General features: G+C 36.4%; 1 protein-coding gene across 1 annotated transcript in view; it reads left to right on the plus strand.

Moving 5' to 3' along the window:
* The window catches only part of DOCK2 (dedicator of cytokinesis 2), a 213,534-nt gene that overhangs the window by 128,205 nt on the left and 71,318 nt on the right, over window positions 1-14,011 (plus strand). The window contains exons 28-29 of the mRNA XM_076349698.1: window positions 1,072-1,170; window positions 2,910-3,004. Coding sequence (XP_076205813.1) covers window positions 1,072-1,170; window positions 2,910-3,004 — 194 coding nt within the window. The remainder of the gene's footprint in view (window positions 1-1,071; window positions 1,171-2,909; window positions 3,005-14,011) is intronic.

The following is a 14,011-nucleotide window of genomic DNA, read 5'->3' on the forward strand; positions in this document are numbered from 1 at the left end:
CTTGTCTAAGTGGTAGACAAAATGGTTGGGTACGACAAACTGCAGCTGATACTTTGGTAATGTGTGCCTTTGTTGCCTTTCTGATGTAACAGAAGTATAAAGTGAATCAGAGTTAAACAGAGAATCTGATCACTACCAGGTGGAAATTAAATTCTGGCCAGAGGGGCTGGGGAGTCCCTTTTATCAGTTCTAAACCAGTATGATGAAAAGATCCAAGTAAATCTAGAAAATTATTTTGCATACTCATCTACTTCATAGTCTCTTATTTTAATATAATCAAAGTCTTTAAAGCAGGTTCACTTTTAAAACAATAATTAAAATTTCAGCAAATTATAAGGCATCAATAAGGAGGATTCTTCACTGTCTTAAAGGAAAACTGCAAATCATTAAGCTCACTATTATTGCTTGAGAGAAAAATGTCTTTGTGACTTTCAGTAAATTGCAGTGAAAACCTAGGATTATAAATAATTTTATATCTTTCAGCATTTCTGCTTTAGGAATTGAGAAAAGTAAAATATTCCCTTTTGAGGAAGTTTGAAAAGTTTTGAGAGGTGAAAGTAATAGTATTCTATAGAAGTTTTACGGAGTTCTGTAATAGCTACTTAAACACCTGGAGAATGTAAAAAATATCCTTTCTTGCAATATTTCTTCCTGTGAACAGCCTATGTTTCTAGAATGATTAGAAAATGTTGATGCTAATATATTTTCTTCCTATGAATTCCTGATGGAAGAATCCTGGGCAACATCACATGCCTTTTAGGAGACTTAAGATAATATTGAGTTGTACTTTATATAGAGAGTTTTCTTGTCACAATGTGTGTTTCCATGCAGTGTTTCATAAGTGATGCAGCTTTCTCACCAGAGCCTACCCCTTGTTAGGGTAGCTTTTGAATTACCGTTTTCAAGATCTTAGTATGTTTCTTTCATCTGGGCTTGCAAAAACTTGAATATTATTTTATTTTTACATACATAAAAGGATTTTTTAGGCGTTTAGAGTAGTTCGACTTTAGAAAGAATACAATCAAATATCTTAAGTGATCTGCATATGTTTTCTGTCTGTTTTTCTTTCAGAGTCATTTTGTGGCATGCATGACAGCAATCTTAAACCAGATGAACAACCAGCATTATTCAGTTTACATTGAAACTTTTCAGACAAGTTCAGAACTAGTGGTGAGTACAAAATAATTATGGAGGTGATAAATAATTCCAAGTATTTTATTTCCTGTGAAAAATCAGTAGAATCGTTTTGGAATATCTTGCCCGATTCTTCCTAGAATGAAGTCTGTTTCTGTGTGTTTTCTGCCTCTGTGTCATTGTGTTGCCTCCCTCTTCTAATGGTGACCTTGGACAATACTGTAATCAGAAATTTGGAAAGATATAAATGTCACTGTTGTTGACCCTAGCACCAAGGTGGTAATATAACCAAGAATAAGTAATGGGATCTTTGTGTTATACTGTTCTGAGGAATAAAAAACAAACCACAACAAAGCAACAACAAAACCAACCCTCAACTAATTGAACCCTCCCTCTTGACTTTGCACATGGTGATCCATTTCCACTTTTTGTTTTCACTATTGGGTCGACTCCTGGTCCAGATAATGTTGTATGCTAAATGCAGTAAATGCCTTATTATTGCAACACATCATTTTATGCCAGTTGTTTCTGGCATAATTTAGCGATACTTGGGGTATATTCTAGTTGTACCAGTGGTCGCTATGTTCTAGAAGGTTTCAGTAGTCCTGTGTCTGTCCTTTTATACTCCTGACATAACTCTGAAATAAGTCTGGGTATTGGCAAAGGTTTTGATTACACCATCTACAGTTTGTCCATGGAGGTAATATTTTCAGTTGGCAAGATTTGTCCATTTTCCTTTCTTTCTTAAAGTCATAGTGGTGCCACAACTGAAATGCTAACAGATCAAATTTTAGGTAGCTTTTGTAATTCTTCATGTGCTTCAGTTTACTTGAAAATGTAACATTATTTTAACATAATTTCAGCTTCCAAGCAGATTGGGTACCTGGTCCTAGAAGTTTTAGTAATCCTTAAACTCCTTCAACAGTTCTGCAGAGGAAAAAAAAAAATTAAAAAGGCAAGACATCGATACAGTCAATGGGTTTTGCTGTTTTTTAAAGGCATTGGTTTGTTGTCTTCTCGTTTTTTTCCATACCATAAGTATATGTCAGTGAAGATGACAAATATTTGGTTTCAAATAATGCTGTTGAGAGCTATTGTTCACTTGGTTCTCTGTAAGTAATATGACAAGAAAGAGTACAAACTTCGCAGAGAGTTGCTTGTGAGGTTTCGGTAATAGATGATGACATTTCAGCTTGCTAGTCTCACAGACTTCTAGGTGACTTGCTTAGAAGTTCAAAGGTAAAACCACATATATATGCTGTACATGACATAGACCTGAAATGATTATGTTCATTTTATTTAAGTTCATTATACAGTGATCTCTAAATACTTGTAGGAAAAGAAATAGTGTTTGTTTTATTTGAAATCTTTCTGTCACTGCCTTCAATTTTTAGTTTAGAATAATAAATTTGAACTAAATGGATGAAATAAATAATCCTGTGTTTTTCAAATCTATTAATTCTTTATGCATAGTGAGACAGTTTTGCTAATTAATAAAAAATTCAACAGCTTTACTCCAAAGTACTTTTTCTTTCCATTCACTTATGGCTCTTCTTTTCTTAAGAGCCCAGTGTAATGACTTTTAAGTTTCATTTGGAGTTTGAGACTGCTGTTTTACAGGACTTCATTACCAATCTTGGGCTTACTGATATCACCAGGAATTTTTCCATTGACTTCACTGGGATCGAAGTGGAGCCCTCCATCTTAGTTCTTTAATCACAGCAGGAACACTTTGTGTTACACAGTCACAGACTTACTCTATTTTGTTGTTCTAGGACTTCTTGATGGAAACATTCATAATGTTCAAAGATCTCATTGGAAAGAATGTTTACCCTTCAGACTGGATGGCAATGAGCATGGTGCAGAACAGGTAAAATGGGGTTGAAGGATCAGTGCTCATGTTCCATGTGCTTGTGAAAAGTGAACTCGTTTCATATCTTACAAAAAGTTTTTCTGTGCAGTCTAAGATGTTTATAACATTCCAGTTTGGTGAATGCCAATAAGGTCATAATCTGAAATAATTTACTGACAATACATGAAATAGCTAGCTGCCTGTGCTTTAAGTCCACTTACAGTGGAAAGGGAAAAAAAATGTATTTAACAGTAAAGTGGAAGTACATAGCTGGTCTCCATGTTGACAGTCAACAGAAGCCAAACTGTAAAAAGCCTGTTGAATCTTAAATATACAATTTCTCCACAGGGTTAGAATGTCCTCACTAATAGGTGAACAAGTTCATTCTGATGCAAGAGTTATCAAACACAATTTTCATTCCAAAACAATATGGTTGCTTGGATTGCTAAAAGGCCTGATGATAAAGACCAAATCTTTGAGTGCAGCGCACTATTTGTAGGAGGAGGTTGGATCCACGGTGCTTAGTGTAGCTCATATCATTGAGGAAATGTATTGCTATACGATAGATCATTTGGGGCTTCATCATGATTGATTACTTCAAACTGTAGATCAAGATGGCATCTAAGCAAAAGTTTGTATAATCAAATTTATCATGCTCCCCATTGTTTGCTCTATGAGAGCTTGCTGTTAATAAGAAATCTTTGAGTACTCATAAAATTGACTGAAGGAAATATCTTGTGGACATAAACTGGGCAGATGGTATACCTTTACCACAGCTATAATCTGTCTGTTTTGGTGTCACCATAAATGATGGCGGGATAAACAAAGTATTGCTTGATCCCTGTTAAGGACCACTGTTGTCCTGGTGTTAGGATTGCAAGTAGCGTAAGTGAAATTTCATGTCGTACAGATTTTGCTGCCACATGAGCTCTTTTCAGTTTATCATGTCCATATCATGTGATACTGAATTGGAAAGAAAAGAGAAGTGATCTTTGTGCACCTCCACCATTGATAATGGGTTTAGACAGCTAGCTTGGGCCAGCATATCACAGACGGATTCCTTCAGAGTATCTTTGAAATATTGCTTGTTTGGAGAGGAAGGAAATGTTCTTCCCTTCTGGTCTGAGTTTTGTTGTTTATTATGGGCATCAGTTAGAAATGAATGTTTTTGGCAAGAAGGAAAGGCCAGTATATAGGGTACAGGATGGGCTACGTGAGGATTTATTTCTTAATAATTGTTCCTAGCCATACTGAGGTACTGACTTTTTTCTTTTTCTGTCTCTAGTCTATAACAGAGGAAAGCAAGGGCAAGTTGGACTGAGAATGCAAAGTAAAGCACATGGCTGCTCTAAACAAAGTTAGTTGGTTCAATTTGTTTATTTGTGGAACTTGTAGGTAAGGAAGAGTTTCCTCAAACCTTGAACACACAGCGGTTTTGCAAGCATCTGCATGCGTAGAAGAAATTGAACAAAAAAGTAGCTGTGAGCATGTGAACACCTTATCTTGTGGATTTTTTTTTTATTTGCTGGATTTCCTCCTCTTCATACTCAGTGGAAATCATGGCTAAAAATCTCACTAAAAGGGATCTGGATTTGGGGAAAAAAATTCACTTTGTTTACTTTTTTATTTATTTGGGTGTTACCTTCAGGGCTGAACTTATTGCTGCTTGTTCTCAAAGAAACACTTTGAGTTTATATGCTGAATTGGATTATGAAGTGAATACACTTTATTTTTTTTGAGCAAGACTTCTGTTGGCAAGGTGGATTTTGATCACCTGTACTATCATTATTTTAGTTTTGTAGAAATGGCAGTAACATGGAGTTTTCTAGAAGTCACAGAGACACTAGCCTAATAATTAAGTCTCAAAGATGGATAGGTTCCAATTAACTTAGAGTCCACAGATGCTGTTTATTTGAAATGTCAGTTATGTAATATGTAAAGTCTCCCAGTTTTACAATATTGAAAAGGAGAGAAGGGAAGATACTTAATAATGGTGATAATCTTCTGAGAGTGTTTGGTCTTGAGGAAAAGATTTGCTAAGAAAATTTACAACATTATGATATCAAATTTTGATATTGGATACATTTTCGTCAAGGATTTGAATGGAATTATGTTAAATGAAAAGGTTTTCTTTTATGTGTTCCATGATTCAAAGCAAGGATTATGGTTCTTGTGGGTAGTCACGATGGCAGTGAGGGCTTATGTGCCTAAACCTCACTTTCTGTCACTAGTACACTAATGTTCATGCAGAGAGATCACTAACCCCTCTTCTGAGGTGGGCTGATACATATATGCTGGTGGATGTGTTCATTCCAGGTAAGATTTTGTAAATGACAGTAGTTTCATCCGACTTGTTTCTCTGTCTGAGCCAGTCTTTGGCCTATAAAGGTAAAATCTAATTCAGTGCACGTTCTTATGTTGCTGTTGCTGCAATTTGCAATTATTTTTAATGTAGCAAGGATTACTCTTAAAAAGTATCAGCTTAGTAATAAAGTAACCTAACAGTCTTCCATTGTATGTAAGCATATCAAACCTTTCATATGTAAAACTGTTTCTCTTATCTAGAAAATGCTGTTAACATCTGCATTATTCACAAGTATAGGATTTTTTTAATTCTATGGGAGCGGGGGAAGTGTCAGTCCTTGTTCAAAGAATATGCCTTTGGGCTTGGGGGTTCACCTAGTGGTATCTGTATTGCCTTAGTTACTGACGATAGAAATTCATTTGTGGCACTGTACATTTGCTGATAATGCCTTCTAATGACTCTGAACTTTGTGGGACAATTTGGTCCAGGCAGGCTTTGTTGCTCTAAACCTTATCCTGCACTGGACAAGTCAAATGAAAATATTTAAAGAAAAATGTCAGCATTAAAAAAAAAAAATGTTTCGAAGCTATTTAACAGTGCTTCTGTAAACACATTGCTTACCTAAATTGATTTGGCACTGTTTATACTCTTTGATTATGTTGCTGTTCCCAAGATTACATAAGAAAATGAGTTATTGATCTTACTTTCATATCTTAATTTTATGTTATATCAACAACTAGGAGAGGGGATTTTTGTTATCAGTCTTTATAGAAATTTGGTTCTGTTTTTTTGTTTCTTTGGGGTTTTTTTGAGGGTGCGGATGTTCTGTGAAATGAATTGAGGAATAATTTAGATTTCTAGATTTCTCTTATTAACATGCTTTACTCCAAACCGGTGAAGTAGCAAAGAAAAAGTCACAAGGAGTCAGGCTGGGGTCTCTTATAATAACAACAAGAGAATAAAATAAATAAATAAATAAATAAATAAAACCACAAAGTGTTAGCACAGCTAAGGTTTTGCATTCTTAATTCACCTGTTCTGAGTAGGAGGCTACATGCGGGCCTTTTTATGCCCTGAAGTACGTATTTTACCTTAAGAGTCTCCCCTTTCTGAATTTGTAAAAATACTAGTTACAGTCTGTAAGGCATGTCTATTGTGTAACCTAGCCAATGGCAGAATGTAGTTGGCACTTCTTCCTGAAAGGCATTCGACAAAGCCTGACAGTCTCCTCCAGATGATCTCCTGTATTTTGTACCTAGCAGGGTGTCCTGGTTCCGGCTGGGATAGAGTTAATTTTCTTCCTAGTGGCTGGTACAGTGCTGTGTTTTGGATTTAGGATGAGAATAATGTTGATAACACACCGATGTTTTAGTTGTTGCTAAGCAGTGCTTACACTAGTCAAGGCCTTTTCAGCTTCTCATACTGTCCTGCCAGTGAGGAGGCTGGAGGTGCACAAGAAGCTGGGAGGGAACACAGCAATTGCATTGTGCATCCCTTGTTTTGTCCTTTTCTGTCCTATTAAATTGTCTCTGTCTCAACCCATGGTTTTTACCTTTTTTCCGATTCTCTCCCCCATCCCACTGGTGGGGGGAGTGAGTGAACAGTTGCGTGGTGTTTAGCTGCCTGCGGGTTAAACCACACCTGACAGGAGTCTCCTCCAGAGGCTGAGGGCTTGTGCCCCTTTTCCAACTGCTTTGTCAATGCCCCCTTCCCTAGAAAGGGATCCCAGCTGCTGATAAAAGAATATACAAAACAAGTGATGCACAATGCAATTGCTTACCAGCCACTGACCGACGCCCAGCCAGTTCCCAAGCAGCTGGCCCCACCCCCCGACCAACCCCCCCAGTTTTTGTTCAGCATGACATCACATGGTATGGAATATCCCTTTGGCCAGTTTGGGTCAGCTGTCCTGGCTGTGTCCCCTCCCAGCTTCTTGTGCACCTCCAGCCTCCTCGCTGGCCAGGCAGTATGAGAAGCTGAAAAGTCCTTGACTTAGTGTAAGCACTGCTCAGCAACATCTAAAACATTGGTGTGTTATCAACATTGTTCTCATCCTAAATCCAAAACACAGCACTGTACCAGCTACTAGGATGAAAATTAACTCTATCCCAGCCGAAACCAGGACACCCGGAAAGCGGGCATTGGAGGAATTTTGCTGTAGGATATACAGCAGTACAGAAACGTAAAATCAGAGTACTTAGAGGCAAAGGAAAGGGAAGAGCTTAACTAGTACTGCAAGTTTGGTCCTGTTTGTGGGTAAAAGGTGTTCCTAATGAGCAGGACACTCTAATTACTCTTTATACATAAATAAAGACAGACAGTGCATGCATGATATCAGGGATATTTCTACTAAATGATAGATGTCTCGCATAGATAAGGGGAAAAGAATGAGAGAATGACTTCTTATAAGGTCCTGGGGAATTTAATTTTTTTTTTTAATTAGAGAGAGTGAGCACGCATGCCACCTGGGAAGGGAGATGCCTCTGTCCAAAGGAAGGGACAATGGACACATTCATGTCCAGGAGAAACTGTGGTAGGAGAGTTGAAAGAATGGGAGTAGAAGCTTAATTGACTAAACTTCTTTAGTCAAGCTTTGCCTGTATCAGGATGGAATGATTTAACTCAGATTACTTTAAATCACTATTATAAATAACGTGCTGTTTGCTCTCAAAGCATGTTCTGATTCCCAAAGCCCATTTGAAGGAGGCAGAGGCTGTGTGTACTAGTCTCCCTGGACTGGGAGTATTCTATTAGCAACTGAAAATCAAAAAGTAGAATGAACTACTTTCCGCCCCACCCCCCCACTCGCCCCATTTTTTTCCTTTCTTCCATTAACAGCAAGATGGAAAGAACACTTTTTTGTGGCATGCTAGATGGGGCAGAACGCTTTGGGAAATAGAAAAGTCCTCATTGAGGTCATGAGGATATAATATCTGAGTTATTTTTGTGATCCTCCATGGTAGATTTAATTAACTTTTGTTCTAACGAAGGTTGCTTACTGCACACTTCTTACTAGTTGCTACTGCTTGTATGTGCACTTTATTCCACTTATGGTACTTAGACTATTGGCTATTAGCTTATTAAAAGCAGTAATTCCTAGGTACATGGCATTTGTGGAGAAATGCTTTGCTGGTTTGGATAATACCATGTAGTCTGCCTATCTCTTAGCTGTTCATAATTTTAATTTACAGGCACATAATTCCTCCCAGGAAATTCCCGTACCTTATTGTCAACATGAAGTGCATAGGGAGTCAGATTCGCTGAATAAAAGGAATGGTTAGGAGGGTTAGCAACTAAAGGGCAGTATTCACATCCTTTACTTCTCTTCCTCTGGGCTTTGAAATGGTAATTGCTCAGATAGAGTTTGAAAGTACTTGATCTTATCATAATTAGTACCTGGAATCAGTTTTGGTTGGTTGTTTTGAGTTGTTTCTTGAACCTTGTTGACATTATATTTAGGTATTTAAAAATAAAAGGAAACAGTTTTTCACCAGTACATTTCAAGGTCAGATCCTATTTGCTGAAAAACTCATGTGCGATAACGCTCTAGGGTATTTTCTAACACCAGTAGTTAGACTTTTTCTAAAATATGTTTTCATTACCTGTGTATCTGAGTGTTTTCAGACATCTGTTGGAGTCCAGTGTTTCCCAGCCCTTTTTAAGTCTAACTTGAAAGGTTTAGTGCTGCAGGTATTTGGCAAAACAGCTGGAAATGTTGCCAATTTACTTTCATTATACATACTGAAAATACCTGCTGATGAACTGCTTTGTAACACCCTCAAGACCTGGTTCTCATGTAGCTCACATGTTGTAGCAGCATTATTAATTCAGCAAAACCTCATTATGGCTTCAAATCAGTGCCACCTTCATCCCCAAGTACCTCACCATTTCTCAGACTGCCAGGAGCTATAGATTCTGTTGGTATCATTAAGTCCTGGCCAACCAGCAAAACGAGGCAGAACAAGTTATATTCTTCCCCTAGCAAGGCACTGTAGGAATTTCTCTTTAAGAAATGGACAGTAGGGATTCTAGACCTGGGTTTTTTCATAGATCATCTGTGAATGGCTGTTAAACACTACTTCTGAAAAACATGTTTTCCACACTATACATATGCATGTTCCTGAACAACTCTACCTATGAATAGAAAAAGCCTTTTCAGAAGAACTAGCTGCTTGTCCTGTGAAACTCAACAAAATGTTGCTTTGTGCATTATGAGGAGATGGCATTTTTAAAGTTGTAGTCTCAATCTTTAAGTAACAAGCACACATAACAATTTTTTAAATTATCTGAAGAGAAAACCTGAACAGCTGGTAATCACAATTTAAGCGTCTTATTCAAGAATGGTGTTTATAATAGTTTGGAGGAGAAGGGAAACTGAACACAGTTGGCAGAAAGTAGGGAAACATGCCTTTTTCAAGCAGGAAGCTTAAGTATTTATGGGAGAGATGCTACAAACTGTATTGCTACTACCAACTCATTAGACTTCATGGAATCAGAATATCTCAAGTTGGAAGGGAGAAAACCCCCAAATTAATTCAAATATTAGAACTGCTTCTCAGTCTTCCATCTATCTGTTGGTGAAAATGAAAGCTTGTCATATTTTCATGTTTTAGAAATATTGATGCTGTGATATATGTATTGATGTCAGTGGGTATTGTGACTATTCACAGACACTAATGGATCTGACTATACACAAGGTACACAAATTCAGTTGATAAGAGTACGTGTTATCCTTTACTCCAGCTGGTGCTGTAATATGGTGATCAATTTATAACAATTGTGATGAGATTTTAAAATCAAGAATACCTTTTTAATTACAAAAATAGGAAAAGAAAAATCCTCCTTAACTTTAATTCTTTGCTTATTAATATGAAGTGGTTCTGCTAGGAAATGCAGAAGAAAACTCAGATTTATTCTATCCAGCTATGCTTTAACAGTTTGCTTAAAACATTGCCTGGCTCGTTATTTGTCTTGCAGAGAATAAAAAGGGGCATTTAGTTATTTATTCCTAAGAGAAAAAAAAATACAAGTAGTTTAGGTAATTTTAACTCTTGTTTTTCAAAGATATATTGGGAGTTAAGATTCATTTATGTAACTAAGGTTGGATGACAGTGTTGCAGTTTATTTTGCACAAATAAGGCAGAATTTAGAAGGCTGATCTGTTGTATCCAAGTAACTCCTTTCTTTGATCTCATTTTCCTCTGGCAACTTTTGACTGGCCTAGGCATACTTGACAGAAATGCAGTTGTTTTTCTTAAGGGCTTGAATTTTCAGGGGGTCAGAACACATTTACACATAGGCTTATGGCATATTGCAGAACTTTGTAATTTTAATATATGAAAAAGTATTTTCAGCAACAAGTAAAAATGTCTAATGAAAATACTCTTTTATGCACATGTGCACAAAAGGGTAAATGAAGTATTATAACAAGTTCAAACAGTTTCTACTGTTCAGTCATTGCTTGTATGTAATAAGATGTGTCCTTGGACAGTTTGTTTTTGCTATGAGACTAAATGTCCTTGCTGAAATGCAATTTCCCTGTTAATATAAAGTCCCTTTCAGAGGCAAAGGACATATTTATTTAGTTAGTTATTTATTTATTGGTTTTCTTGCTGGGGTATTTGGTACAGTGTCTCAGTAGTCTCAGATTAGTCTCTCCTTTCCATTAAATCTAGGTAACTCTGTTTCCGAGTTGTCTTTCCCAGTCCCTACAAAAGTCAGTACTTGTAATAGGGCAAATGGCGTAAGGTTAGTCCTGGGAAAATGGAATAAGGCAGTTAAAAGAGAAGAGGCAGTTGTTTCCCTGTGGGTTGTAAATTTACTTCCATGGAGAGTTACACTCCCAGCTGTGACAGATATGTCTGACTGAGTCATTTAATGCTTTGCTGTCAGTTATAAGCCTAGCAGAGAACATCTCTTCCATCTGTAGGTGTTTTGAGTCTGGTTGTGCCTGATGTAACTCTACTTTTCAATCACTTGCATCTTTCTAGCACCAAATACTACACGATGCTTATTCTGCACTAACTCTGCATGTTGCTCGTTGTTACCCATGTTGTGGAATTATGTGCTTACCAAGAATCTAAACACTTAATTATGTGGTGACTGCAGCAGATCATCCACTCAGCAAGATAGGCTGTTGCACATTGTGGTCATGGTACACAATGGATGCCTATTATGTTTTGACTACAGTCATTTAGTCTTTTATCTAAAATGCAGAGAGAAAACATGCTGTGAGATATCCCTTTCCCACTCCCACTGCACAGTATCTCATCTTTCTTGGTATCGACTGCTAGGATGCTCCTGCTTCTAGAGTATGAGGTCTCCTGAACTAAAAGCAAAGTCTTCAGTGGAGAGAACAACTCAACACAGAACATCTTGTTAGTTTGACAGTTTCAGAAAGTCAGTAAGATAAACTGTTATTTTTCCAGATACAACTTTGACTTGTGTATAGAAATCTCTAAGGTTCTTTGCTATGTGGCCTGTTATAAAATATTTTTCGTATGTTTTCAGGCATTTCAATTTTAGTAAAACATTTGGGGATTAAGACAATGAGTAGTATTTTCCACTCTGTAGAACATACGTGCAAATGAGCAAAAAAAAAAAAGAAGAGATTACCCACATAAACTGTGCTAAATATGTCACTACAGAAAAGACTGAAAATACAAATTCAGTATTCATAATTTTCATCAGGTGTTGTAAATGCTATTGAGCAATCTTTCTGTGTTCTTCTTTCTGATGGGCAACTTTGGCCAGCACTTCATATTTTAAGAGATTTTCAGGAAATTAAACAATTTTCTCATATTTAAAATTATTTTGAACAGTTATTTTTGTATTTTTCAACAGCAACATCACAGAATAACCCTGCTGGTGTATTATGCATTTGCTGCATAATGATCTTTTTTAAAGTCATAGTCTGCTGATTCAATGCAACTTCTGTATTGATACAGTTTTGGCTGTAAAGTAGTAAGCTCAAGTGAGCAGCAATTAGACAGGAGGCAGATGCATAGTTGTCTGTACCTGTAATTACAGATCATATTTTTTGCTTCAGAAAAAGCTAGGCTTCCCTAAAAGTAAAGAAATTATGTATTCTAGAAAACAGGTATTCACTTGCAAAGTATTTTCAACAAGAATATCTGAAAAATCAAAAGTACGTGTACTATGTTAAAATATACTGCAGGTATAGAGAAGGGATTTCAAATACAGAAAGCTTATGTAACAGGGGGAAAGAAAAAGCAAAGCTCAAATACTACATTTTATCTTTAAAGTTTTATGGTGAGGTTATGAATAAAATACAGAGCTACTTAAAAAAGAAAAACCCAAACCAGAGATAGCGTTATCCACAGTGTTATCCATTAGTTTCATGTAATTCTCCAATTTTAATCCTTTGATGTGTGAAATAATAAAAGTATTTCTAGAAATAGGCCCTAGAAACATCGATGAAAATATGTTTACCAAAGTATCACCTCTGCACCATTCTTAGATATATAGAAATGAAGACTAATTGGTATGTACAAATATTACAGTAAGGGTAAATTAGTGTCAACAGTTGAAAAACAGAAGTCAGTGAAAGAATGGAGAAGTATGAGTCCATTATGACAGCTTTTTGTACACTTAGTTTTCAAGCTATGAAGTTTCTTAAAGCACGCCAAACATCACATTTTCAAAAGAGTTTGGCATAAATGTGTACCTAATATGCAGTTTTGAAAATGTATTCTGATTCCTAAATGGGAGGTAAGCAGTCTTTAAAACATGCTTTAGGTAGATACTGAAGGAAAAGCTACATACAAGGAGACTGATGGCAAAGTCAAGAGATCTCAAATGGAAACTTTGGTTGTATAGCATCAAAGCAGTTGCTCATTCTTGTCTTTCTCTAGGTGTTGCTTTTGTACTGCTGTCAAATTAACTCTGGTATATTATAGCATGTATTATTTTTGTATGCTTGGCATAGCTAGTCAAGGTAAATTTTCAAATAATACTAATACAGAAAAGGAATTATACATAACAAACAATTTATAATTGAGACAAGAGAAGCTGGATAGCAGTTATTTTTAAGCAGTTATTTTCTGACCATGCTATTTGGATAGACTCTCTGACCATACACTGAAAAAGAATTTAGGAAAATGGCAATTGCTTTACCATTCATATTGAATTCTAATGACACAAAAAATTATTCTTCAGTCTATAGTGATACTGAGTTGACATAGGGGAGAAATATGATTGAATTATATGACTTTCTTTGCACCACTGGCCATATTTTTCCAGTTACCATGGAAGTGGATTGCTTCCTAAGTGTTGCCATTACTGTGCTCTTAATAACTAGGTTTCACATAGCTATAAGGTTTTTAAATAGTGTTTCTGTCTTGCATTGCCCTTCATTTCTAAATCAGTGATAGCTTCCCACGTTATTAGGAGATAATTTCTGGTGTTGCTTTGTAAAGATTTTTGTTATTATCTTTTTACCTGTTTTCTCAGGCTTTCTCCTGCTGCTCTGTTTTGGTCACTGAAATAGTAAATGTGTATTTTTAATCTCTCCTGTCATGCTGATTGCTTGTCTGGTCTTTCTTCTGTGTATTTTATGTCTTCCAGGTTTAATTTATAATTGCTGATCACTGTTTCAGTCATTGACAACGATCAGCATTTTGGATTGGGTCTGGCCCACTTTGCTAGGCTCCTCTTTATTTAACATGCCTTCTTCTAGCTTTGCACACAAGAAAGAAAAG

Source organism: Aptenodytes patagonicus, chromosome 12, assembly GCF_965638725.1.
Source record: "Aptenodytes patagonicus chromosome 12, bAptPat1.pri.cur, whole genome shotgun sequence".
NCBI classification, from domain to species: domain Eukaryota; kingdom Metazoa; phylum Chordata; class Aves; order Sphenisciformes; family Spheniscidae; genus Aptenodytes; species Aptenodytes patagonicus.